General features: G+C 55.7%; 2 protein-coding genes across 2 annotated transcripts in view; one reads left to right on the forward strand and one right to left on the reverse strand.

The window, feature by feature from the left end:
• Positions 1-1,889: 1,889 nt before the first annotated feature.
• Positions 1,890-26,184, reverse strand: LOC116463872 (ephrin type-B receptor 4). Its single transcript, XM_032147159.1, has 17 exons — positions 25,645-26,184; positions 22,888-22,958; positions 22,332-22,619; positions 20,649-21,045; positions 17,268-17,423; positions 16,684-17,016; positions 15,645-15,769; positions 14,642-14,807; positions 11,383-11,485; positions 11,118-11,182; positions 10,563-10,676; positions 10,215-10,462; positions 6,847-7,062; positions 5,900-6,049; positions 4,818-5,011; positions 4,483-4,638; positions 1,890-2,913 (listed from the first exon to the last, which is right to left on the reverse strand). The coding sequence occupies exons 1-17, from the start codon at positions 25,694-25,696 to the stop codon at positions 2,784-2,786; spliced, it is 2,964 nt and encodes a 987-aa protein (XP_032003050.1). The 5' UTR covers positions 25,697-26,184; the 3' UTR covers positions 1,890-2,783.
• The window catches only part of LOC116463873 (solute carrier family 12 member 9), a 59,605-nt gene continuing 38,234 nt past the window's right edge, over positions 6,029-27,399 (forward strand). The window contains exons 1-2 of the mRNA XM_058434906.1: positions 6,029-6,069; positions 17,908-17,987. Of these exons, the coding sequence (XP_058290889.1) occupies positions 17,951-17,987 (37 nt within the window). The 5' untranslated portion in view covers positions 6,029-6,069; positions 17,908-17,950. The remainder of the gene's footprint in view (positions 6,070-17,907; positions 17,988-27,399) is intronic.

Below are 27,399 nucleotides of genomic sequence, written 5' to 3' on the forward strand. Positions count from 1 at the left end.
GTAAAAAATTATTGGGTGACTGAGGCAGGAGGATTGTGTGAGCCCAGGAGTTCCAAGCTGCTGTGAGCTATGACTGCACCACTGCACTCCAGCCTGGGTAACAGAACGAGACCCTGTCTCTAAAGAAACAACCAACCAACCAGGGAGGATTCTGAGTTCTAGAAATGTGTTATACTCTGCGCTCATCCTCTGAGATGACATGCCCTGAGGCCACCTTCATGGAAGGAAGCAAGACCCAACCTGGGTAAGGAAAGGGCCCCGGGAAGGGAGGGTCCTGCCCAGCGAAACCCTCCCTTGCCCTAGCTGGAAGAGTATTCATGGTGGGGAGCTGGATGTGGCAGGAAGGCTCAGGGCAGCCTGGAGCTGTTGGGGCTGGACCTCAGGGGGCTTCTGCAGCCCCCTGCCCTGACCCCAGCTCCCCACACTGGATCTTCACTCTTGGCCTCTCTGCTGTGCCTCTGCAATGCCCATTAACCTTTCTTTCTCCAGCTACCAGCTCTCTAGGACACCTTATCTAGCCCGGATGTCTGGTTGGCAGGGAAAGAGGGTGGGCCTGGGCAACATCCTCTGGATGGACCCCCCCACCCCGAGTCCCTCCCACACCCCCTCAGGGGTACAAAACATGGGTGATGTGTTACCAAGGGAAAGGGGACAGAGAAGAGCCTGAGGAACTCCAGAAGAGGGTTGTAGAGGTGGGAAATTGAGGACAAGCCTCCCTGGACCGGGAAGGGCCCAAGCTGTGATTTGGGGGTCCAGCACTGACCCAAACACGTCAACAGGGGGCGACTCAAGTGCAGAAATGGAAAAGGCAGGTTGGGCGCGGTGGCTCACGCCTGTAATCCTAGCACCTTGGGAGGCTGAGAGGGGAGGATAGCTTGAGGCCAGGAGTTTGAGGTCAGCCTGGGCAACATTGTGAGACCCCCCGCAACCTGTCTCTACAAAAAACAAAAAAAAATCAGCTGGGCGTGGTAGCGTGCGCCTGGAGGATTCCCAGCTACTCGGGAGGCTGAGGTGGGAGGATCCCTTGAGCCCAGGAATTCAAGGTTACAGTGAACTATGATCATTCCACTGCACTCCGGCCTGAGCAACAGAGCGAGACCCTGTCTCAAAAAAAAAAAAGGAAAGAAAAAAATAAATGGACCAGGCTAAGCCAGGCTGGTCCTTGTCAAGACCTGCCCCTGCAGGTGTCCGGGGGGAGGCCAGAAAGATCCCTGGAGAAAAGGACACAGAAAATGGCAAGAAAGAAAGCGGGGCCTTTGGAGGGGTAAGTTGGGGGAAGACAGGAGGTTCCCCCTCCCCGTTCCAAGAGGCTGGGAGAACCTGCCCGGGCAGCATCTTGAATGGGAGAATTGTCCTCGGCCCAGGCCCAGCCACCGGCGTGAGCTTGTGTACACATGTGGGGGGTCCCTTCTTCCCTTCCCCCACAGCCAATGCAGACACTCTCCCTGCATTGCCTCTAAATCTACCCTAGCTGTCAACATCTGGCCCCCATCTGTCTCCATCCAACCGGACCCCCTGCTCCAGCTCCTGCCCCAGCCTCCCTCTCCAGTGGCTGTTGGGCAGGGCTGGGAGCTCAAGGCCTTCCCGCCCTCCCTCCTGCAGCAGCCTGTGGCCAGGACTGAGGAACCAGGACAGGGGAGAGAGGGGACAGCCCCACCCCGGAGGTGCCCCAGGCTCTTGGCAGAGCCAGCTGGAGCTGTTAGAAGCAGCTGCGAATGATTCATCTCCTCGGCCCCCACCCCACCACCTCAAACACACCCTAGGGCTGATAACCAAGTTCCAGCCCCTACAGGCCTGCAGCCTCCAGACCTCTGACACCTCTCGGTCAGCCACAAAGCCCTCCCTACACAGCCCCACTCTCCTTAGAAATCTAGTCCATCACCCCCATCACCCCTGGAGCTGGGACACGTCCCATTTTCTTTTATTTATACAAAAAGTTACTTTTTAAATATAATTTAAGAACCCCTCCAAGCACCGGCGTCCGTTTCTGGGTTCCACCACCACCTACCGCCCCTTTCACTACCTCACCCCACACCCCTTCATGGGACACAGCTTGGGGGTCCCAGGCGGGGTCCGGGGATGTGGGATGACCAAGGCACTGTTCTGGAAACAGACACGATGATGGGCCCCTGTTTCAACTTGGGCAAAGGAGGCCATAGCGAAACAGGTTCCCCCCAACACAGTTATGACAAGGACGGTAGAAAAACAAAACGAAAAAACAAAAAGGGAATGGGGAGAAAAATTAAGACCAAAAACAAAACTCAAAAACCTTCAATATGAAGGCAGCAGCTGGGGGAGGGGCATTTACAAGGGAAAAAATGATTGAGTTTGGTGGTGACAGCAGCAAGTTGGGACTACAAACCCCAGTGATTTTGTCACTGGGCCCTGACACCCCTTCTTGCCCCCTGGGACAGCCCCCCACTCCGGAGCTGGCAAGGGAGTCACACTCTCTTTGGTCTGCGGGAACGCACCCATCAAGGTGAAGGGAGGGCACCTGGGGAGGCCGGGAGATGATGGGCGCTTCCTTTTCCTCTGGTCACACCCAGTCCCGAGGGAAAGGTGCCCTTACCCTTGGTCTGGAGTTCCCCGAGGGGGCTGGGGGGTGATTTTCCTCTCCTATTATGGCAGAACCCCCGAATCCTGTCTCTCCAAATTGCCAACTCCCCACCCCACGGGCTCAAAGTGCAATCCAGCGGGGCGCAGGGCTGGGGGCCTCTGTGAGTCCCCACTCTGCCCCAGAAAGATGGGGAGGCGGTGTCCCTGGGGCGGGGAGTTCCTGCAGGTCAGTACTGCGGGGCCGGTCCTCCTGTCCCACCCGGGGTTCCCGGCTTGGCCTGGGACTTCATGTGCTGGACACTGGCCAAGATTTTCTTCTGGTGTCCCGCCAGAGTGACTCCGATTCGGAGCAGGTCCCTGCAGAAGGAAAGGAGAGCTCGGTGAGACCCTAGGGTCCCTGTGGCCGCTCTCCTCGCTTGGCTCCTGAGCCAGTCCTGCCTCAGGATTGTGAGCCAATCAGAAAAGCCAGCGGGGGAGGGAGAACCGATGTCAACAGTTGCCGGGCAGTTTTAAGAGCCCCGGGCCGCCATCCTTCTGTGCAGCCGCAGAAGGGAGTAGGGCTGGAGGCCAGAGGCAGGGGCTTTGGCTTGGGTGCCAGGGAAGGAAGGAAAAGAGAGAAAAGCCTGCAAAATTGAGACTGGGGAAGAGGCCGCACAGATTGCCGTAGAGGGAAATGGAGACGTGAGAAAGAAAAGGCCGAAGTGGGAGAGGAAGAGCTGGGTGGAGAGGAAGAGGAGGTTGCTGATGGCTGGAGGCTGAGATAAGGGGAAAAAAGGGAGAGGAGGCCCCCTGGGTCAGAGAGAACCTGGGAAGAATTAGGGAGGGATGTGCCCAGGCCCCACGGGGCAGGGGCAGACTGGCCTGAGACCCTCTGGCTCTAGCCTCCTGAGTAGCTGGGACCACAGGCACGCACCACCGTGCCCAGCTAATTTTTTTGTTTTTGTTTTGTAGAGATAGGATTTTGCTATGTTGGCCAGGCTGCTCTCAAACTCCTGGGCTCAAGCAATCGGTCCACCTCAGCCTCCCGAAGTGCTGGGATTACAGGATGAGCCACCACCCGGCCTTCACATTTCTTTTTCTTTTTTTTTTTTGAGATAAGAGTTTCACTCTGTCATCCACGATGGAGTGCAGTGGCACAATCTCGGCTCACTGCAACCTCCACCTCCCGGGTTCAAGCGATTCTCCTGCTTCAGCCTCCTGAGCAGCTGGTATTACAGGCACGCACCACCATGCCCAGCTAATTTTTGTGTTTTTAGTAGACACGAGGTTTCACCAAGTTGTCCACAATGGTCTCGAACTCCTGACCTCAAGTGATCCACCCACCTTGGCCTCCCAAAGTGCTGGGATTACAGGCATGAGCCACCGTGCCCGGCCTTCAGATTTCTATTCCTTCTATTTCTGTTGTTCAACCTGGGGTGAGAGGAGATCTTGGGAGAGAAACGGGAAGGCAGAAAGGGGGAGTAGCAAACAAAGGCCAAGTGGGGATACGCAGCCTTTGGGAGGCGAGGAATCATAAAACCATTTCACGTAAAAGCTGAAGAGGATCTCCAAAACCTAGCGCAATCTTCTCCTTTTATGGGTGGAAAAAGAGAACCCGAGTTGACACATTGTTACTGTGAGAGCCGGGCCTGGAATGCAGATAGATGCATAAAGATAGCTAGGGAGTGAGAGGCGGAAGCGCCATGGCCCAGGGCCGTGATGGCAGGAGGAGGTGAGGCGGGCAGGCTGGCCCCAAAGAGTCCTTGGGTCCTCGGCTCCATGGGGCTGTGACTGCTCCTCTGGGGCCCTTCTAGGCATGGCATGAGCGCAGTGTGAGAAGACAGCACTGGCACCCAAAGCTGACCCCAAAGGCCCCTGCAGACCCCGTGGGCCTGACTCCAGCTGCCCTGCTCTCCCCGCCCCACTCCAGCTCCTGCCACTACTTACTCGGCAGAGATCTGGCTGACCAGCTCGAAGGAGCCAAAGCCAGCGGCTGCGAAACTTTCTTCGTATCTTCCCATCTTGATGGCCCGAAGCCACTCGCCCACAGAGCCAAAAGCTGAGTAGTGAGGCTGCCGCTGGTCCAGGAGAGGGTGTGAGGCCCTAGGGGGCAAGGATGGGGAGGAATGCTGAGTACCAGGCCCGGGTCCAGGCAAGGAGGTGGAGCCCAGCCTTGGAGAGGCGGACAGAGGCCCTCCGACCCAACACCAATGAACAGACACTTCTGGGCAAGGAGTGGGGGCAGAGAGCGGGAAGGAGGGACCATTCTCTGCAGTCCTCACCCGCCATTCTCCCGGGCCACGATTTTGAGGCTGGCGGGGTTCCGGATCATCTTGTCCAAGGCGCTGACCACCTGGGGGAAGCGGGGCCGGGCATTCCGGTCTTTCTGCCAACAGTCCAGCATGAGCTGGTGGAGGGAGGTGGGACAGTCTGGGGGCGGGGGCAGCCGGTAGTCCTGTTCAATGGCATTGATCACCTGGAAAGAGGGGAAGAAGCTCTGGGTGAGGCTGTCCAGGAAAAGCAAAGATGCTAACAGGCCCAGGAAATAGTGACTTGGAAGATGGTAGGATAGGAGGCACAGCCCCCCAAAAAATAACAGATCCAGGAATCCTCCTAGCCGGAGCTGAAGCTCTCTGTGGCTGGTGGCCCCAGCAGCTCTTGGGCTATGATACAGACATGTTACCGCCCAACCCTGCCCTCCATCTCTGTATCCTTCTGCGACCCAAATATGCTGTATCCAACTCTTTTATTTATTTATCTATTTATTTTATTTATTTATTAAGACAGAGTCTCGCTCAGTTGCCCAGGCTGGAATGCAATGGCATGATCTCAGCTCACTGCAACCTCTGTTCCTGGGTTCAAGCGATTATCCTGTCTCAGCCTCCCGAGTAGCTGGGATTACAGGCACCCGCCATCATGCTTGGCTAATTTTTTGTATTTTTTTAGAGACGGGGTTTCACCATGTTGGCCAGACTGGTCTTGAACTCCTGATCTCAGGTGATCTGCCCACCTTGGCCTCCCAAAGTGCTAGGATTACAGCCATGAGACATGGCGCCCGGCCCCCAACTCTTTTAAAAAATTTTTTGTAGAGGTAGGATCCGGCTATGTTGCCCAGGCTGGTCTCGAGATCCTGAGTTCAAGTGATCCTCCCTCTTCAACCTCCCACAGTGCTGGGATTACAGGCGTGAGCCACCAGGCCTGGCCCTGTATCTCAACTCTTTGATACAAAGATCAATTCTCCTTTTTTTCATCTCCATGGTCTCAAGAACCCAGCAGTGATGACTCTCTGGGAACCCACCCTTCACCCCAAATCCCAGGTGAGAGAACACCCGAGGAAAGCCTGGTATGACCACGGGACACTTACATCCTGATTGCTCATGTCCCAGTACGGCCTCTCCCCAAATGACATCACCTCCCACATCACAATCCCATAACTCCAGGCATCACTGGCGGAAGTGAACTTCCGGAAGGCAATGGCCTCTGGGGCAGTCCATCGGATGGGAATCTTGCCTCCCTGCAGAAGGAGGAGAAAAGGTGAGCTGGGGGACTCACTGAGGGACTCACCAGACCCAGCACACGGCCCCCCAGTCCCCCACCCGCCCCTGCTTTTTTCCCCTAGCTCAGGCCCCAAGCCTCCTACTCTCCAACTGTCTGCCCAGGTTGGAGTGTAGTGGCACGATCTTGGCTCACGCAAACTCTGCCTCCCAGGTTTAATTGATTCTCCTACCTTAGCCTCCCGAGTAGCTTGGATTACAGGTGTGTACCACCACCCTCAGCTAATTTTGTATTTTTAGTGGCACCAAACAGGTTTCCCCATGTTGGCCAGACTGGTCTCGAGCTCCTGACCTCAGGCGATCCTCCTGCCTCAGTCTCCCAAAGTGCTGGATTTACAGGCGTGAGCCACCGCGCCTGGCCACTGTTCTTTCTTTCGAGACAGGGTCTTGCTCTGTCACCCAGGCCACAGTACAGTGGCACATACATAGCTCACTGCAGCCTCCAACTCCTGGGCTTAAGCAATCCTCCTGCCTCAACCTCCCAAGTAGCTGGGATTACAGGTGCATGCCACTGTGCCTGGCTAATCTTTTAATTTTTTTGTAGAGATGGGGTCTTGCTATGTTGCCCAGGTTATCCAACTGTTATTTTCCTAGACATCTGGAAGTCAGCTTCCTGGAGCTGACTGTCCCCCCACCCACAGCCTGCTCCTGTATCCTCTCCCTGGAGCAGGGCTGCCAAACCCTCAGCCTCCCACCTTTCCAACCTGCCCTCCCGAGCTGGTCCTAAGAAGCTCACACCCCTGGTCCCCAGCATTACCAGGGAGCTCGTGTAGGTGGGATCGGAAGAGTTCTCCTCCAGGAATCGGGAAAGGCCAAAGTCAGACACTTTGCAGACGAGGTTGCTGTTGACTAGGATGTTGCGAGCAGCCAGGTCTCGGTGGACGTAGCTCATCTCGGCAAGGTACCGCATGCCCGAGGCGATGCCCCGCAGCATGCCCACGAGCTGGATGACCGTGAACTGTCCGTCGTTTAGCTGGAGAGCAGATGGGGTGGGGGCTTGGTGAGGGCAGGCCCACCCACCGTTACCCCTCCCATCCACATCTTTTTTTTTAGAGACAGGGTCTTGTTCTGTCGCCCAGGCTGGAGTGTAGTGGTGCCATCATAGCTCACTGCAGCCTCAACCTCCGGGGCTCAGGTGAGCCTCCTGAGTAGCTGGAACAATAGGCATGTGCCACTATGCCTGGATAATTTTTTGATTTTTAGTAGAGATAGGTTCCCACTATGTTGCCCACTCCTGGCCTGAAGCAATCTTTCAGCCTGGGTCTCCCAAAGCACTGGGATTACAGGTGTTGAGTCACTGCACCCAGCTTCCCGTCCACTTCCTAAACTGTATCTGTCACTTCCAGCCCACCTCACAACTCACCTATAGGGCAAGCCCCCCAACTCCCTCAGGTGAGCCTTCCTCCTTTCTCTTTTCCCAAGTTTTCTCAGCTCTGGCTACAATATCACAACACATTGCTTACAATGGTTCCTGTTTCAATGGTAAGCATTCAGTCTCTCCCAATCAGATTATAATTTGAAAAATTATTTCAACTTTCCCTTCCATTTAACCTGGTACACTGCTTTATACCCAGGAAATACTCAACAAATGCTTTTCTGTTTTTTAGTTTTTTAGAGACAAGGTCTCTTTCTTTCCCCCAGGTTGGAGTGCAGTGGCACGATCATGGTTCACTGCAGCCTTAAACTCCTGGGCTCAAACGATCTTTCTGCCTCAGCTTCCTTAGTAGCTGGGACTACAGGTGTACACCACTGCACCTGGCTAATTAAAACAAAGGGTTTTTTTTGGTAGAGATGGGGTCTCACTGTGTTTCCCAGGCTTGTCTCCAACTCCTGGCCTCAAGCGATCTTCCCACCTTGGCCTCCCAAAGTGCTGGGGTTACAGGCATGAGTCACCTGAGCAACCTGTCTACAGGTGGAGACACATTGGTGCTGATCCAACCACAAAATTGTTCAGCCCTCTTGGACTAGCTGTGTGTGGATTTGCAAGAGAACAGTGAGGAACTGCAGTATGACCAATGATCAGTTCAAAAACCAAGGTCTGAAGCCCAACCTTGACCTTTAAAGAGTTCGTTCTCACCAGGGAAACCAACAAGTCACAGACAGTAAGCAAATCCCATCTTCTGGGTTCAGCTAAGATTTGGGAGACCGTCTGCAGCCCTACAGAACCAGGGACATAGAGTCCAAAAACTGAATTTTGAATCTATCCTCCAGACCTGCACCTGCCCTACTCCCCGCTCAGTTCGTGGCAACACCACCACTTGCCAGATGGTCAGGGAATAGACCTCAGAGTTTCCTATGACCCCTTTTTCTCCCTCACCAGCCACTTCCAATCTATCAGCAAGTTCTTGCTGGTGATGCTTCCAAGACATGTCCCAAATCCAAACCCTTCCCTTCACCCCACGGCCTGGATGCTGGCAACAGGCTTCTGCTGCAGGCCTCTCCCAGCTCCTGCTCTTGCTCCCCAGCACCCAGCAAAGAGGTCTTTTTATTTATTTATTTTTTTGAGATGGAGTCTCGCTCTACTGCCCAGGCTGGAGTAAAGTGGCGTGATCTCAGCTCACTGCAACCTTCGCCTCCTGAGTTCAAGTGATTCTCCTGTCTTAGTCTCCTGAGTAGCTGGGATTACAGGGGTGCACCACCATGCCTGGCTAATTTTTGTATTTTTAGTAGAGACAGGGTTTCACCATGTTGGCCAGGCTGGTCTCGAACTCCTGACCTCAAGTGATCCACCGTGCCCAGCCGGGATCCTCTTAAACTACTCTCCTGCCAAAGCCCTCCAGCGGATTCCCGTCACACTGCCCAATGCAAGGTCTACCATCTATCCTCTGTTCACCAGGTTCACCTGTGCTGGCCTTCCCATCTCTCTCTCTTTTTAAGAGATGGGATCGCCCAGGCTGGAATGCAGTAGTGCAATGATGGTTCACTACAGCCTCAATCTCCCAGTCTTAAGTGATCCTCCCGCCTCAGCCTCCCAAGTAGCTAGGACTACAGATGTGCGCCATCATGCTCTGCACATGGAGGCCAAGGTGGTGGGCAGATCACGAGGTCAGAAGTTCGAGACCATCCTGGCCAATATGGTGAAACCCTGTCTCTACTAAAAATACAAAAATTAGCTGGGCATGGTGGCGTTCGCCTGTAGTCCCAGCTACTCGGGAGGCTGAGGCAGAAGAATCTCTTGAACCCAGGAGGCGGAGGTTGCAGTGAGCCGAGATCACGCCACTACAGTACAGCTGAGTGACAGAGTGAAACTCCGCCTTAAAAAAAAAAAAAAAATTGGCCGAGCGTGGTGGCTGCCTGTAATCCCAGCACTTTGAGAGGCCGAGGCGGGCAGATCACCCGAGGTCGGGAGTTCGAGACCAGCCTGACCAACATGGAGAAACCCCATCTCTACTAAAAATACAAAATTAGTCGGGCGTGGTGGCACGTGCCTATAATCCCAGCTACTGGGGAGGCTGAGGCAGGAGAATCGCTTGAACCTGGGAGGCGGAGGTTGTGGTGAGCCGAGATCGTGCCATTGCGCTCCAGCCTGAGCAACAAGAGTGAAACTCCATCTCAAAAAAAAAAAAAAAAATTCAATTAAAATTTAAAAAAAGAAGGAATGACAACCTTCAGCTGTATGGGGCAGTGGGAAAGGAAGGTCCCACAGGAGCCCAGCCTTTCCCAGAGGGAAAATTAAAGGCAGAGGGCTGGCTGGGCGTGGTGCCTCACACCTGTAATACCAGCACTTTGGGAGGATGAGGTTGGGAGATCACTTGAGGTCAGGAGTTTGATACCAGCCTGGCCTACATGGTGAAACCTTGTGTCTACTAAAAATACAAAAATTAGTCGGCATGGTGGTGCACGCCTATAGTACCAGCTACTTGGGAGACTGAGGCAGGAGAATCGCTTGAACCCTGGAGGTGGAGACGGCAGTGGGCCAAGATTGTGCCACTGCACTCCAGCCTGGGTGACAGAGGGAGGCTCTGTCTTAAAAAAAAAAAGGCAGAGGACCAGGGCTTAGCCCAAGAGGAAAAGGATGGAGGAGGTGACCTGGGACCCACTGTCTGTCCTGGCTTCTTAACCCAAGTGGCCTCTGGGTGTAAGTGGGAACTCTGGGTGGCCGCAGAAGCCAGGGAGGGTGCTCACCCGCAGGAAGGAGTCCAGGGCGCCATTCTCCATGAACTCTGTGAGAATCATGACGGGCATGCTGTTGGTGACCACACCCTCCAGGCGGATGATATTGGGGTGCTCGAACTGGCCCATGATGGAGGCCTCGCTCAAGAACTCGCGCCGCTGCCGCTCCGTGTAGCCACCCTTCAGGGTCTTGATTGCCACACAGCTCTCCTTCTTCCCCGGGGCCTTGAGCCGCCCCCGGCACACCTCACCAAACTCACCTTCAAACAAGGACGCGGAGGTCATCAGCTCTCCCGCCCCGGTGTGGCCCTGCCCACCCCCGCTTTGTTCCCAGGTGCCCGGGCAGCCTTCCGCTCTCACCTGCACCAATCACCTCTTCAATCTTGACGTAGGAGACATCGATCTCTTTTGCAAATTCCCTCACAGCCTCATTAGGGTCTTCATAAGTGAAGGGGTCAATGTAGACCTTAGTACCTGAGAAATCAGGCAGGGTCCTATCAGCCAGGAATTAACTCCCACTGGACTCGGAGGCTCGGCTCATAGCTCTTGGCCCCAAGCCCCTATCTCCGTGTTTTGTTTTGTTTTTCTTTTTTTTCTTGAGATGGAGTCTCGCTCTGTCACCCAGGCCTGGGGTGCAGTAGTGCGATCTTGGCTCACTGCAATCTCCGCCTTCCGGGTTAAAGTGATTCTCCTGCCTCAGCCGCCTGAGTAGCTGGGATTACAGGTGCCCACCACCATGCCTGGCTAACTTGTATTTTTTATAGAGATGGAGTTTCAACATGTTGGCCAGGCTGGTCTCAAACTCCTGACCTCAAGTGATCTGCCCACCTCTGCCTCCCAAAGTGCTGGGATTATAGATAGGAGCCACCGCACCCGGCCCCAAGCCCCTATTTCCATCAAATTAGGGCAACCCACCGTGCCCGATGAGATACTGTCCGTGTTTGTCCGAATATTCTGCTTCTCTCCCGTTGCTCTGCTTCCTGTAGCCAATGGGAAAGGAGCAAAAGGTAAACTGAGTCACACATCTTTATGAGGCACACAGCGAAGGGAGGTGCAGGGATTGGAGAAGATTTCAAGTAAAAAGAGGCTGGGGGCACCCAGAAAGCCTTGCCCTGTAGCATCCAGGCAAGTGGCCATCAACTGAGGGCTTCCAGGGGCTTCCGGGTGTCAGAGCCCTTACCTGAGGCAGAGCACGGCGACCACAATGACCACCAGGACCAGGACCACACCCACGACTGCCGTGCCCGCAATCAGGGCCAGCTGCTCCCGCCAGCCCTCGCTCTCTGCGGAGGAAAAGGCTGCTGATCAGGAGAAACTGATGGACCTGCAGGAGGCCCCAGCCCCGGCTGTGAGCAATGAACTGTGATCTCCTAAGAACAGGTCCCCAGTACAGGGGACAGGTGGAGGGAGAGGACACAAGTAGGCAGGGTCAGGGAACAAACAGTGGGTTTCAAACTGTCCCCCAGGGGCCAGCAGGCTTCTCTGAAGTCCCTCAGGGCAAGGGAGGAAGTTTCGCAATCTTTTTACTGCCAGAGTAGTTTTTTGTTTGTTTTTTTGAGACGCAGTCTCACTCTGTCGCCCAGGCTGGAGTGCAGTGGCGCAATCTCAGCTCACTGCAAGCTCTGCCTCCCGGGTTCTGCAATTCTCCTGCCTCAGCCTCCTGAGTAGCTGGGATTACAGATGTGTACCACCATGCTCGGCTAATTTATGTATTTTTAGTAGAGATGGGGTTTCACCAGGTTGGCCAGGCTGGTCTCAAACCAGCCTGGGCATGAGCCAGCATGCCCAGCTGCCAGAGTGGTTTTGATTTGGTTCTAGTATAAATACCAGAGTCCACAAAAAAATCTCCATTCAACGAAACGTTCTAAAGGTGAAACATTTTCAGGTTTTTATCCAAAAAGTGGAAACAATTGAAATGTTCACCAAAAGATACAATAATAAACAAAATCAGCTATTTCCATACAACTGATTATTACGTCTCCATACAAAGAAACGAAATATTGGCCAGGAGTAGTGGCTCACGCCAGTAATCCCAGCACTTTAAGATGCTGAGGTGGGAGGATTGTTTGAGGCCAGGTGTTCAAGACCAGCCTGGGAAACATAGCAAGACCCCATCTCTACCAAAAAATAATAATTAGCCGGGCATGGTGGTGAGCACGTGTGGTCCCAGATACTCAGGAGGCTGAGGTGGGAGGATCGCTTGAGCCCAGGAGTTTGAGGCTGCAATGCACTATAATCAGACCATTACATTCCAGCCTGGGTGACAGAGCAAAATCATGTGTCTAAAACAAAAACAAAAAACAGGCAAGGTCCAGTGGCTCATGTCTGTAATCACAGCACTTTGGGAGGCTGAGGTGTGCGGATTGCCTGAGCTCAGGAGTTCGAGACTAGCCTGAGAAAGATGGTGGAAACCCTGTCTTTACAAAAAATACCAAAAAAAAGTAGCCGGGCATGGGGGCTCATGCCTGCAGTCCCAGCTACTTGGGAGGCTGAGGTGGGAGGATCACTTGAGCCTGGGAGGTTGAGGCTGCAGTGAGCTGTAATTGAACCACTGCACTCCAGCCTGGGTGACAGAGCGAGACCCTATTTCCGAAACAAACAAAAAACAAACCACAACGAAAAAAACCCACGGATATATACTACAACATGCATAAACCTTGAAAACATTCTGCTCGGTGAACAGTCACAAAAAACCACACTGGAAGATTTCAAGACAGAAAGTGGATTAGTGCTTGCCAGGGGCTAAGGCAACAGAAGGATCTGGGTTGGGGGTGATGGCTAAGGGCTATAGGGTCTCTTTCGAGGGTGCTGAAAATGTCCCAAAATTACTTGTGGTGGTGACTGCACAATTCTGTGAACGTATCAAAAGTCATCGATTGTACACTTTGAACAGGCAAATTGTATGGCAGGGGAACTGTATTTCAGTAAAGCTATTACAGAAAATTGCAAGGTTTAGAAAGCCACTGGTCCAAGGCTGGGTGTGGCAGCTCATGCCTGTAATCCCAGCATTTTGGGAGGCTGATGCGGGAGGACTGCTTGAGGCCAGGAATTTGAGACCAGCCTGGGCAACATAGGGAAACTGTCTCAACAAAACATAAAAAAAAATTTAGTTGAGCATGGTGGCACATGCCTGTAGCCCCAGCTACTTGGGAGGCTGAGGTGGAAGGATTGGTTGAGCTTGGGAGTTGCAGGCTGCAGTGAGCTATGATGGTGCCATCGCACTCCAGCCTGGGTGATAAAAAGACCCTGTCTCTTAAAAAAAAAAGAAAAAAGTTAGGCCGGGCGTGGTGGCTCACACCAGTAGTCCCAGCACTTCAGGAGGCCGAGGCGGGTGGATCAGGAGGTCAGGAGATCGAGACCAGGAGGTGGAGCTTGCGGTGACCAGAGATCGCACCACCGCACTCCAGCCTGGGGACAGAGCGAGACTCCGTCTCAAAAAAAAAAAAAAAAAAGTTAAAGAAAAAAGAAAGCCACTGGCCTAGCATATTAAAAATAACCTGTTACCTCCAATCCTCAAAGCCCTGCAGGAAGCTTCATGATATTCCCATTTTGTTGGATGGGGAATGGGGAGCTCAGGGGTCAGGTTGCTGCTAAACGTCAAGCCTGAGGTGAGCTTTTTTTTTTTTTGAGACAGAGTCTTGCTCTGTTGCCCAGGCTGGAGTGCACTGGCACAATCTCAGCTCACTGCAACCTCCACCTCCCAGGTTCAAGCAATTCTCCTGCCTCAGCCTCCCGAGTAGCTGGGACTACAGGTGTGCACCACCACGCTCAGCTAACTTCTATATTTTTAGTAGAGATGCGGTTTCACCATGCTGGCCAGACTGGCCTCGAACTCCTGACCTCAAGTGATCCTCCTGCTTCAGCCTCCCAAAGTGCTGGGATTACAGGATGAGCCACTGTACCTGGCTGTGCAGTGATCTTTGATCGAGCAACTGCACTCCAGCCTGGAGGTACAGAGTGAAGCAGGCCGGACTTCACGAAACTCAGCTGTTGGTTTTGGTTTCGACATCCTATGTTCTCTTCTCTCTAGGGCATGCCATGTGATCCACAGGAAGGAGGACATGAAGATAGGACTTTGGCCGGGTGCATGGCTCACGTCTGTAATCCCAGCACTTTGGGAGGCCGAGGCGGGTGAATCACAAGGTCAGGAGTTCAAGACCAGCCTGGCCATCATGGTGAAACCCCGTCTCTACTAAAAATACAAAAAATCGGCCAGGCGCGGTGGCAGGCGCCTGTAATCCCAGCTACTTGGGCGGCTGAGGCAGGACAATGGCTTGAACCCGGGAGGCGGAGGTTGCAGTGAGCCGAGATGGCGCCACTCTACTCCAGCCTGAGGGACAGAGCAAGACTCCATCTCAAAAAAAAAAAAAAAAGAAGATGGGACTTCAGGGACCTGGGGTCTTTCCAACCTCCACCCTCACCCCCTTCCCCAGGCTCACCATCCAGTTGGGTCTGGCTGTGATGTTCCTGGCCGAAGGGCCCGTAGCCGGCCTCAGAGCGCGCCCGTACCTGCACCAGGTAGCTGGCTCCCCGCTTCAGCCCCCGCAGCTCTGCCCGGTTTTCTGACGTCTTCAGGAACCGCACACTGCTGGGACCCTCGGCGCCCTGTCCGGGAGGTAGGGGGGTGGCCGTCACCCGGGGCCCCAAGTTCCTGTTGCTCTTCCTGCCTCCTCCCCTCGCCCTCCACTCCCATCACTAGCCTGCCTTGCAACTGGTGAGGCCTTTGGGAGAACTTACATATGCAAGCCATGTGCTGTATTCATAATATCATTCCTTTTTTTTAAGACAAGGTCTCACTCTCTCAGGCTGGAATGCAATGGTGCAAACACGACTCACTGCAGCCTCGACCTCAAGTCGAGAATCACTTGGGTTCAAGTGATTCTCCTGCCTCAGCCTCCTGAGTAGCTGGTATTACAGGGGCTCACCAACACGCCCAGCTGATTTTGGTATTTGTAGTAGAGACAGGGATTTCACCATGTTGGCCAGGCTGGTCTCGAACTCTTCACCCTAGGTGTTCTACCCACCTTGGCCTCCCAAAGTGCTGGGATTACAGGCATGAGCCACTGTGCCCAGTCTAATTTTTTTCATTTTAAGTTTTTTATAGAGATGAAGTTTCACCATGTTGCCCAGGCTGGTCTCAAACTCCTAGGCTCAAGCATTCTGCCCACCTCGGCCTCCCAAAGTGCTGGCTATTACAGGTGTGAGCCACCGTGCCCAACCTGAGCCACTGTGTCCAGCCGCTGATAACTATTACAGTAACTATTTTATAGATGAAGAGTCTGAGGCTCAGACAGGCCAAGAGGCTTACCCAAGGCTGCCCAGGGAATCCATGGCAGAGCTGGAATTCAAATGCCTGCCAGGTGCCTGCAACCCAGGTGTCCCAACCAGGGGAGCATAACCCATTGCCCACCCCCCCCCCCCAGGGCTGGGGGATGGCCTCACCTTCTCATGGTATTTGACCTCGTAGTCCAGCACAGCCCCACTGGGTGCCCGGGGAACAGCCCAGGCCAGGCTCAAGCTGCTGGGTGAGGACCGTGTCACCCGGATGTCGGACACTGCGGGAGGTACTGTGAGAGGCAGAGACACAGGGAACCCTTCTGCATGGTAGGTCTGTCCCTTAACTTTAAAAAGTTTTTTTTCCGAGACAGAGTCTTGCTCTGTCTACCCAGGCTGGAGTGCAGTGGTGCAGTCTCGGCTTACTGCAACCTCCGCCTCCTGGGTTCAAGCAATTCTTCTGGTTCAGCTTCCCAAGTGGATTACAGGTGCCCACCACCATGCCTGGCTAATTTTTTTATTTTTAGTAGAGACGGGGTTTCACCACATGTTGGCCAGGCTAGTCTTGAACTCCTGACCTTGTGAACAGCCTGGCCATGTCCTTTATCTTTTCCAACACTTCCTCTGCTGGCTACACTTGTCTCAGTTTCCCCCTGGCTGTTTCGAGAATTCCTTCTGATTCTCTCTGCCCCCAGTCCCACTGGGAGCCTTCCGGTACTTAACTCTCCAGCTGACCTTTAGGAGCTCCTCACTCTCTCTTTCTTATTCATTTATTTTGAGATGATCTCACTCTGCTCTGTCACCCAGGCTGGAGTGCAGCGGTGCGATCATAGCTCACTGCAGCCTCTGACTCCTGGGCTCAAGCGATCCTCCTGCCTCAGCCCCTTGGGTAGCTGGGACCACAGGCACGCACTGCCTTGCCCGGCTAATATTTTTATTTTTTGTTGAGACAAGATCTTCCTATGTTACCCAGGCTGGTCTTGAACTCCAGGGCTCAAGTGATCTGCCTGTCTCAACCTCTGAAATTGCTGGGATTACAGGAGTGAGCCACTGCGCCCAGCCATTGCCCTTTCTGCCTCTTGCCCCCAAAGCCTTGGCCCCTCACACTTCCTGGGGACCCAACTTCACAGCCCCTGCCTCTCCCCTTCAGGCCCTCAGTGACATCTCTCCCGCCAGACCACCAGCCGCCCCAGCCCCCAAGTCTCACCCTCTCGGTCGGTGGTGACATTGACAGGCTCAAATGGGATGGGCCCTGTGGCTAAGGAGGATACCCCGTTCAATGCAGTGACCTCAAAGGTATAGGTGAAGTCAGGACGTAGCCCTCGAACCACCACCCAGGGCTCCACCAGGTCCCGGGGGCCGGGGTCAAAGGTCAGGTCTCCCCCGCAGGATGCGCAGGAGCCTCCGGGTCGGCACTCCCGACAGCGGAGGGCGTAGGTGAGGTCCTCTCGGCCACCGGACTCCAGGGGGGCACTCCATTCCAGGTGCAGGGAGGAGCCATTCAGGCGGGAAACCACGCTCCGCGGAGCCGAAGGAGGGGCTGCAGAAGACCAGGGAGTCAGGCAGAGGCTGATCTGCTCTGCGGCAGTGGGGAGAGGGCAGTGGAGGAACCAGCAGCCACGCTGGACTCTTGCCTTGGAGACAGCGGGCTCCACCTGTTCCCCCGGGCTGGGGACCAGCATGCCAGGGACAAAGTGAAGAAGACCAGGGAGGATGGGGGCCATGTCAGGGTCCACCTCAGGGGTCTGTGACCCCTCCCCAATGAACTGCACCTGGGTGCTGGTCACTTACTGGTGCAGGGTGCACCCCGGGGGTCTGTGCGTGCCCGGAAGTACCCGATACGGCACTGGCAGACGGCTGATCCAATGGTGTTAGAATGACTATTCGCTGGGCATGGCTGGCAGGACCCTTCTCCTGACAGGGGCTTGAAGGTGCCCTGGGCACAGGCTGAAAAAAAGAAAGCATTCATCAAAAGCATGCACAAAAACATCCATCTGCACGGTGGGCCCGGTGGCTTATGCCTCGAATCCCAGCACTTTGGGAGGCTGAGGCTGGAGGATCGCTTGAGCCAAGGGGTTCAAGACCAGCCTGGGCAACATACTGAGATCCCATCTCCAAAAAAAGAAAAAAATTCCAGCTGCTTTTAAGGCTGATGAAGTGCTAAGGTGGGAAAATGGACAAAAGCTCTCAAAACCTCTCCTCTTAAGAGGAGAAAGGAGACTCTCTCCAGAGAAGGGGTCCTAACCTGTTTTGACCCTGATCTCGGCAGTCTGGTGAAGCCCACAGAAAGACCTCTACTCCAACTTATGATTTTAAATGCACACCACAAAATACGTAAGAATACCAGAGAAACCAATTAAGGTGAAATGCAATGACTGAAACGTGAGGAAAACAGTTTGGGCTACAGCAACATTTGTGTTTCTTTCTTAAGATATAGCAGCAAGTCTCCTAACCTCTGTAATACTGAAGTCATCATGAGCAAAAACAACGTTTTGGCACTTGGAATGGCCTGTAAGTACCTGTGATTTTTTTTTTTTTTTTTTTTCCTAAGAAGGAGGCCAAGGCGGGCAGATCACTTGAGGTCAGGAGTTCAAGACCAGCCTGGCCAACATGGTGGAAACCCGTCTCTACTAAAAATACAAAAGTAGCCGGGTGTGGTGATGCATGCCTGTAATCCCAGCTACTACTTGAGAGGCTGAGGCAGGAGAATCGCCTGAACCCGGGAGGCAGAGGTTGCGGTGAGCTGAGATCCCGCCACTGCACTCCAGCCTGGGCAAAAAGAGCGAAACTCCTTCTTGTTTGAATGCACTCCCAGGCTGGAGTGCAGTGGCGTGATCTCGGCTTACCACAACCTCCGCTTCCCGGGTTCAAGCGATTCTCCTGCCTCAGCCTCTCAAGTAGCTGGGATTACAGGCATGCGCCACCATGTCTGGCTAATTTTGTATTTTTAGTAGAGACAGGGTTTCTCCATGTTGGTCAGGCAGGTCGCACAGATAATTATTTAAAAAATTTTTTGTAGGCTGGGCGCAGTGGCTCACACCTGTAATCCTGGCACTTTGGGAGGCCGAGGCGGGAGGATCATGAGGTCAGGAGATCGAGACCATCCTGGCTAACACGGTGAAACCCCATCTCTACTAAAAATACAAACAATTAGCCGGGCGAGGTGGCGGGCGCCTGTAGTCCCAGCTACTTGGGGGGCTGAGGCAGGAGAATGGCGTTAACTTGGGAGGCGGAGCTTGCAGTGAGCTGAGATCACACCACTGCACTCCAGCCTGGGCGACAGAGCAAGACTCCGTCTCAAAAAAAAAAAATTTTTTTTTGTAGAGACGGGGTCTTGCTCTGTCGCCCAGGCTGATCTTGAGCTCCTGGGCTCAAGTAATCCTCGCACCTTGACATCTCAAAGTGCTGGCACTACAGGCATGAACCACTGTGTCAGGCAATACCTGTGATTTCCATGGGACCCAAGTCTCTGGTCCTGCTACAACTGCAGGTGGAATTTCAAGTGGAAATTAATGAATTTCAGGTGAAAATAAAGTATTTTTTTTCCCAGCCGGGTGTGCTGATGCACACCTGTAATCCCAGCACTTTGGGAGGCCGAGGCGGGCAAATCACTTGAGGTCAGGAGTTCGAGACCAGCCTGGCCAACATAGCGAAACCCAGTCTCTACTAAAAATACAAAAATCGGCCGGGCGCAGTGGCTCACTCTTGTAATCCCAGCACTTTGGGAGGCCGAGGCGGGCGGATCACGAGGTCAGGAGATCGAGACCACGGTGAAACCCCGTCTGTACTAAAAATACAAAAAAATGAGCCAGGCATGGTGGCAGGCGCCTGTAGTCCCAGCTACTCGGAGAGGCTGAGGCAGGAGAACGGCGTGAACACGGGAGGCGGAGCTTGCAGTGAGCCGAGATCGCGCCACTGCACTCCAGCCTGGGTGACAGAGCGAGACTCCGTCTCAAAAAAACAAACAAACAAACAAATACAAAAATTAGCCAACTGTGGTGGTGCATGCCTGTAGTCCCAGCTACTCTAGAGGCTGAGGCATGAGAACTGCTTGATTCCAGGAAGTGGAGGTTGCAGTGAGCCAAGGTTGCGCCACTGCACACTAGCCTGGGTGACAGAGCAAGACTCTGTCTCAGAAAAAAAATAAAGTCATTTATTTTCCTCCATCAAAGCTCACAGATTCTCGCCGGGTGCGATGACTCACGCCTGTAATCCCAGCACTTTGGGAAGCCGAGGCGGGCGTATCACGAGGTCAGGAGATCGAGATCATCCTGGCTAACACGGTGAAACCCCGTCTCTACTAAAAATACAAAAAATTAGCCGGGCACAGTGGTGGGTGCCTGTAGTCCCAGCTACTCAGGAGGCTGGGGCAGGAGAATGGTGTGAACCCGGGAGGCGGAGCTTGTGGTGAGCTGAGATCGCGCCACTGCACTCCAGCCTGGGCAACAGAGTGAGACTTAGTCTTAAAAAAAAAAAAAAAAGCTCACGGATTCTCTAGAAAACCAGAGGGTAAGAAGCCCTGCTCCAGAGAGAAGGCTAAGTGAGAATTCAGTATCAGTAGAGACACAATGAACAAGTGTGGAGACCTTAAAGGCTTTGTCCTGACACCACCAAGGTCCACCCCACAGAACGGTCCTGCAGCCCAAGCCAGCCTCCCATGTTCGGAAAGCAGGGAAGTTGGCCAAGGTTAAAGAGAAGTCTGGAAATGAGAAAGGCTCAGAAAACAAACCCTCTAGTAACTGAGTCCTCAGGAGAGGGAAGAGCGTTTGAAATGGAAACTTGGCTGGGTGCCGTGGCTCACACCTGTAATCCCAACACTTTGGCAGGCTGAGGTGGGCGGATCACGAGGTCAAGAGTTCGAGACCAGCCTGGCCAACACGGTGAAATCCTGTCTCTACTAAAAATACAAAAATTAGCCGAGTGTGGTGGCGTGTGCCTGTAGTCCCAGCTACTCAGGAGGCTGAGGCAGAAGAACCGCTTGAACAGGGACCCGGGAGGTAAAGGTTGCAGTGAGCAGAGATTGTGCCACTGCACTCCAGCCTGGGTGACACAGCAAGCCTCCAATTCAACATCTAACAATACAAAATGGAAACTTAAGAAGTGGGTCCTGAGTGGAGTTCAGGACTCTCCCCCTGGATGAGCAGCAGTCGCAGGGGAAGCTCCAGCTCTCACCTCGGCACTTGGTGTTCCCCTCGGCTGCCTCGAACCCTGGAGCACAGCTGCAGCCCGTGACCGGCTGTTCGGCCCACTGGCCATCCTCACGGCAGTAGAGGCTGGGGCTGGGGCCAGGGGCGGGGACGGCATCCACCACGCAGCTACCGGCCACGGGCACGACTAGCTCCCGAGGCACTGTCTCCGGGAAGCGGGTCAGGTTCACAGTCAGCTGGGCACACTTTTTGTAGAAGAGGTGCAGGGACAGCAGGGCCATGCAGGCACCCTGGTCCTGGAAGGCCAGGTAGAAGCCAGCCTTGCTGAGTGGTCCCAGACGCAGCGTCTTGACATTCACCTTCCCGGTGGCCTCGGCCCCAGGGCGCTTCCGGGTGAGATGCTCTGCGGCCACCGTGTCCACCTGCCGGGGCGGGGGAGGCACACCACTGCTGTCCCCACTCCCTGAGGACCCAGTGGACTGTTGTGATTTTCCCAGCTCACCCTCTCGGACCTCTTTGTTTCCCATTCCAGAACCTTCCCTCCACCTTCCCCAGGGCACACCTTCTGCAGGCCCCCACACTGTCCATTCATCCTTGCAAAGCTCCTGTGATGTGCCCAGCCTCTGGCCTGCACCTCTGCCCTTTTTATTCACTCGTTCTACAAACATTTACTGACACTGACGCCATGCCAGGCCCTGACCTCAGAGTCAAGGAGACAGCGATGAATGAATCCTAGGGAAGTTATAAAGTACCATGAGGCAGGCCGGGCGCGGTGGCTCACGCTTGTAATCCCAGCACGTTGGGAGGCCGAGGCGGGTGGATCACGAGGTCAGGAGATCGAGACCATGGTGAAACCCCGTCTCTACTAAAAATACAAAAAATTAGCCGGGCGTGGTGGCGGGCGCCTGTAGTCCCAGCTACTCGGAGAGGCTGAGGCAGGAGAATGGCATGAACCCGGGAGGCGGAGCTTGCAGTGAGCCGAGATTGCGCCACTGCACTCCAGCCTGGGCGACAGACCGAGACTCCGTCTCAAAAAAAAAAAAAAAAAAAAGTACCATGAGGCCGGGCATAGTGCCTCATGCCTGTAATCCCAGCACTTCAGGAGGCCGAGGTGGGAGAATCTCTTGAGCCCTGGAGTTAGAGACCAGCCTGGGTAACATAGAAGACCCCGTATTAAAAATATAGATATAAAAGAAAAATAAAGTAAAATGAGTGCCGAGACAGGCAGGTGGACAGAGGTATGCAGGATTGTAGGGAGGAGAGAGTCAGCCGAGGCGGCACAGGCAAGATCTTGGAGCTGGAACTTGGAAGACAAGTAGGGGTGTGAAAGGCAGAGAGGCCCCCAGGTGGACACATCACCGCTGCAAAGTCTGGAAACCAGCCAGGTGCAGTCAGGGAACGGGAGAAACTCAGTGTGGCTGGAGCGCAGTGGGGTAGGGTGGTTGAGGTGACTGGATGAGTAGGCTGACCCCTGGGCCTCCCTGGGGGCCGGCCAGGCAGCCCCCATATATTCTGCTGCTCCGCCCAGGAGATCACCCCCTTCCCTCCCCAGACCTAAGCCTCCTGCTTCCAGCCCCCAGCGTGCGGGCCAGAGGCCTCACAACTACATCGACTGGCCCCAGAACTACATCGGCTGCCCTCCAGGCCACGGGCCTGCTGGCTGGAATCCCACCCTGGCTGTGGCTGAGCCCCTGGGGCACCCAGGTACCTTGATGTAGGGGTTCTCCATCCAGGCTGGCGTGAGGGCCGTGGCCGTGTCCGCATCGCTTTCATAGTAGAAGACGGTGAAGGTCTCCTTGCAGGAGCGCCCAGCCCGAGGCAGGGACAGGCACTCGAGCATGGTGAAGCGCAGCGTGGCGTACACGTGGACGGCGCCCCGCCGCGGGACCCAACCCGTGCGAAGCCAGTGAGCCTGGCCCGGGGCGCGCTGCACGTCACACACCTCATAGGTGCGCACGCTGTGCTGTTCCTCATCCAGGCCGCTCAGTTCCTCCCACTGTGCAGAGAAGGAGGTCAGCTAGGGGGCTGGGGAGCCGCCAAGGAGAGGGCTGCATAGGGTGAATCCTATAAAGTGAGAGGGACTGAGAAAGGGGGGCCGCTGGTACTGCGAGGAGGGCGCCTCTGAGAAGGGCTCAGACGACACTGCTGGGGCTGCTGTCATCTGGGGGGACAGGGGTGAGGAGTGGCACACAGAAAGGTGGCACAGGTGCCCTCTCCTCCCTCAGTTTCCCTCCAGAGCTTCAGCTCCTGGGTGCAGCTCTCACCTGCCCGTCCACCTGAGGGAACGTCACCCACTTCAGATCCGCAGTTTCCAATTTTGTGTTCAGCAGGGTCTCTGAGACAGACAGAGAGACAGAGTCAGCGCTTGGGGTGGAGGAGGGAGGTCAGGAAGACCAGATCCCTGGGAACCGAGGCAGGTGGATCCTCTTAGCTCTGAGCTAGAGGAGTTGGGGGGCCAAGAGGGGAGCAAGCCCTGCCCTCTGCACCCGCCTCTGATTTCTGGCCTCTTTTGCTAAGTGCCAACCCCACCCCCAACATCTGGTAGGCATGGGGCTCCCTTGGGATACCCCAGATCTAGGCCTCCCTGGAGGAGGAAGGGAGATCAAAATGGACGGGGAGAAGGGGCGGCAGCTCAGAAAGGGTTAAAATGAGAGCGAGCCGTACCCTGGTCCTGACCCCCACGAGCAGAGGCTGCTGGTGTGGGAGGGGAACCTCTTGTCTCAGCCTCCATGTTTCCTCCCCTAAGTCCCAGAATCAGCCTCTCTACTCCACAACTTCATTCCCTGTCCAAGACCCCTCCCTGCTTTCAGACCAAACACCCCGTCCTTCCCTCCTTGAAGGGAGTGCTCTGTGCCTGGGGCATAGCCCTGGCCCCCATCCCAGCACCTCCCTCCCCATGAGTGCCCTGATCAGGAAGCGCTGGAGGTCGGGATGCTAGGGTTCCCAGGCTCCCGCCGAGGCCTCACATCTGGATTTGGTTACGGGAAGGCAGAGGGGAGGAGATTCTGGGGGGCGGTATGAATGGGAAGGGTGAACACACCTGGCTTGGCTCGATTCATCGGGGGAGGGGACAGGCACTGGAGGAAGGGGGGGGATTAGGAAAAACTGCACAGCCCCTGGCAGTGGAGAGTGGAGGAGGGAGGGTGGGGGAATCCCCTCGGGGGCTGGCAATGTAGGGGGCAGCAGGCACTGGGAAGGGTGGAGAGGGGAGCCAGAACACCTGGCTCTCACCCCATGGGAGCTTCAGGACAGCAGGGAAAGAGGGTGGGTGAGGCAGCCTCTTCCTGGGGACCAAATGATGTCCTCCAGCCAGGGGTCAGGTGGGAAGCCAGCCAGCCTGAGGTGAGAGGCGCAGGGTCCCCATGGGTGGCAAGAGACAGCCCTGCTCGCTGGGGACAGGATGCCCGGGTTCTGGGAAGGGGGTGGATAGAGGCTGCCGTCTCCACCCTCCATTGTTCCAGCCGGGATAGTGTTTTCCTGTCTCCAATTTACACACTGTCTCTGCCTCGGGCTCGCCGGCTCCCTTTCTGCGTCCCAGCTCGGCTGCAGCACGCTTTGATCTGTCAGTTCGCGTGTCTCTCACCTCTCTCTCCTCCACTCTCTGTCCACCTCCATTTCTCTTTCTGACAGTCACTATCTCCTTCGCTTTCGGCCTCCACTTCTCGCGTTCCTCGCGGCACGGGGCCTTGGATAAACTACTAAACCTTAACTAAGCCCCAGCCTCCTCATCTGAAAAATGGGGGCAATGATAGCACCCACCCTCAGCATTGCTGGATGGGCGAAATTAACATTTGTAAGGCGCTCAGCACAGGCCTGGTGCTTGGAAACACTCAGGTAATAAGCGCCCAATCACCATTTCCTCTTTGCGTCTTTCCTTCTCACCACACCTCGTCCTCGTGGTTTTTCCACCTCTTTGGCCTTCCTCTTCCCCTTGTTCATGGATTTTTTTCCCCCCTTCTCCTTTCTCTGAGCTGGGCAAGCCTCCCCTCACTCCCAACCCCACACCTAGCCTTTGATCCCCAGCCCAGGGCAATCCTGCCCAGGACCGCGGAGAGGGTTTTTCTAACGCCGCTGAATTCTTCCCTTCGGGAGTCCCTCATAGCCTATCCCCCCATAGACCACTTTCATACCAGACAGAGAAAGGGGGGTGTTGGCAGCTCACTGAAAGGAGATTAGGGACACAGAAGGAGAGTTTCTAGGGCTCTTGGCTCCCCTTCTAGGGGACCAGGAGGGACAGAGATCCATGGCCAAAGAAACGCTTGGAGAGACCAGGAGGCGGGAGATAGGCTGGGTTAGTTCGGGCGATGTGGGGGCCGTGTAGGTCAGTTTCTACCTGGGGGCTGTGTAGGTCAGTTTCTACCCGCTCCTAAGTCTCAAGGGAAGCCTGGGACTCACCTGGGGCCGGGGTCTAGACCGCATTTAAAGGGATGGGGTGCAGCCTGAAGAAACCAAGGAGCCACTCTATAGCAGGGGCAGGAGCAGTGGGCGGGAGAGCGGTTTGGGGGTTTGCTGTGTGAATGCAAAGGAGGCCATCCTGTTGCAGGAGTGTGGAATTGGATGATCAAGGTGTGATCGCTAAGGAATTGGCGGTGGGGGTCGTTTTAGGGCCTAGCACGAAAAGTTGTGCCTTGTCTGCTGTTGCTTCTCCAGAAACCTTCCCTCATGTAGGGCAGGAGGTGGGACTGGGACAGAAACTTTGCAGATAGTTTTGAATAGTGGGTAGGGAGGAAAGGAAAGGCAGCCAGGGGCGTATGTAATCAGCAGTGAGAGTTTGGGGAGCCCGGGCAGGGGAATGTCCCGGATTGTAGTCAGACTCCATCTCTTTCCCAAACAAAAGAAAACTCCACTACCCGCCGGGCGCCTCTTCCCCGCCCCCCTCCCGTTCCAGCACTATCGGTCCGAAGTGTTTGGGATTGGAGTGCCCGGGTAGGGGTAGACAGAGGCCCCCTCCACTCCGAGGCCCAGATGTGGGGGAGGAGGTCCCAGGAGTGACGGGGTGCACCCCCCCCAAGGAAACTCACCTTCCAAAGCTGCGGCCAACGAAGCCCAGCAGAGCAGCGCCCGGAGCTCCATGGCGCCGCCTCACTCGGGTAGGATCCGAACCGAGTTTGGGGGGCCCTCGCCCCCCCAGGTCTGACTCTCCCTGGGCGGGTGGACGCCGATTCTCCGCGCTGGACTCTCCGTCGGGGCCCTCAGCGCGGGCCCATGCAAGCGTGCGGGGCACCGGGCGGCGGCGCCAATTGTGGCTCCGCGTCTGTGCCGCGCGCGCGGACGGCGGACCCGGAGCGTGCTGGCAGTGGCCGCGCCCGGCGGGCGCGGAACAAGACGTGGCTGGAGTTGGGGTCCCTCCGGGGCCTCGGTGTCCCGCCCCGGGTGGCGGGGGCTGAGCCGGCCGCTCGCGGTCTCCCCCCCTCCCTGGAGTGGCTCTGCTCGCGCCGCCGGGCCGAGTGCTCTCCTCGCGGGCGGGGATGGTGGGAGCCCGAGAGGGGACGGAGCGGGAGGGAGGGAGACTGCGGCGCGGAGCCGGGCTGGCCGGGCCGGGGCTGAGCTGCGCTGGGACTGGGGCGGGCGGCGCCGGGCCCGGGAGGGAGGGGCCCGCGGGGGGCGGGGGCAGCTCTCCCAACGCGGGGGCTCCGCGAGGGAGCCCGGGGCGCGCTGATTGGAGTTCACGCTACTGAATAATTCATGAGGGAAGCGGAGAGGGGCACCGAGTGGAGCAGGTCGGGAAGTTGAGAGAAAGTTTGGAGAAGGGGGAGGGGCGGCGGGTGAGGAACCCCGGGACCGCCCAGATGTGCGCCGTGGCGGTGCGCGCTGTCCGGGACCGAGCATGTCGGGGCTGGGGCCCAGAGACCCTCGGGACAGGCCCGAACCCGGCTGGCACCAGGGAGCAGAGAAAACACACACCCAGCAGTAACACGGAGGGCCGCCCAGGCGTGCACGTAAATGTTCACCGCGCACACAAAGCCCGCTCTGACCTTGCTGCGGACTCTAGATGCCGCTCTTGGGTGCGCCCACCACCCTCTAGTGGGCGCAGGGACTGCGTTTTGGGGGGAAAAGGAAGGAAAAGGGAGTAGAAGCTTTGGAGAATGGAGGGCCGCCCAGGGGGCCTCAAGGAGCAATCCCAGCTTGGATAACCTTGCAGCGAACGTTCACACAGTCACCCCATAAACGTTTAGTGTTGGGGATCTACTGTGCGCGCAACCAAGCCCTGAAAAATGTCCAGAAGGGGCGCGCACTAAGCTGCGCTGGGGAGTCGAGAAAAATCGAGGAAACAACAGTAAAGAAAAGGTGGGTGTGGCCGGGCGCGGTGGCTCACGCCTGTAATCCCAGCAGTTTGGGAGGCCGAGGCAGGCGGATCATTTGAGGTCAGGAGTTCAAGACCAGCCTGGCCAACATGATGAAACCCCGTCTCTACTAAAAATACAAAAATTAGCTGGGCCTGGTGGCGCGCGCCTGTAATCCTAGCTACTCGGGAGGCTGAGGCAGGAGAATTGCTTGAACCGGGACCTGGGAGGCGGAGGCTGCAGTGAGCTGAGAGCTGAGATCGCGCCACTTTACTCCAGCCTGGGCTACAGAGTGAGACGAAAAAAAAAAAAAAAAAAGTGGGTGTGTCCGAGAGGGTGAGGGGTCCGGCTAGATCTCCAAATTGCCCTTTTCACTCTCGCTCTCGTGTTTTGCGGGGGCTTCCCCGCCGCCCGCAGCCATGACCCCTGAGGCTGGGGCTGCGGCTGCGGCTGCTGTCTTTCCTGAGCTGTTTCCTGTCTGGCTCCTGGGGG

The sequence above is a fragment of the Hylobates moloch genome, unplaced genomic scaffold (genome assembly GCF_009828535.3).
Source record: "Hylobates moloch isolate HMO894 unplaced genomic scaffold, HMol_V3 SCAFFOLD_72, whole genome shotgun sequence".
In the NCBI taxonomy this organism is placed as follows: Eukaryota; Metazoa; Chordata; class Mammalia; order Primates; family Hylobatidae; genus Hylobates; species Hylobates moloch.

What these genes read in the sequence shown, in the direction of transcription:
- LOC116463872 (XM_032147159.1), bottom strand. Translation starts at nt 25,696, where the DNA reads ATGGAGCTCCGGGCGCTGCTCTGCTGGGCTTCGTTGGCCGCAGCTTTG. An exon ending in CCCTGGACTCCTTCCTGCGG is followed by an intron (nt 7,063 to 10,214) that starts GTGAGCACCCTC and finishes TCTGCTCTCCAG; the next exon opens with CTAAACGACGGACAGTTCAC. An exon ending in GTGGCCCGGGAGAATGGCGG is followed by an intron (nt 4,639 to 4,817) that starts GTGAGGACTGCA and finishes CTTGCCCCCTAG; the next exon opens with GGCCTCACACCCTCTCCTGG.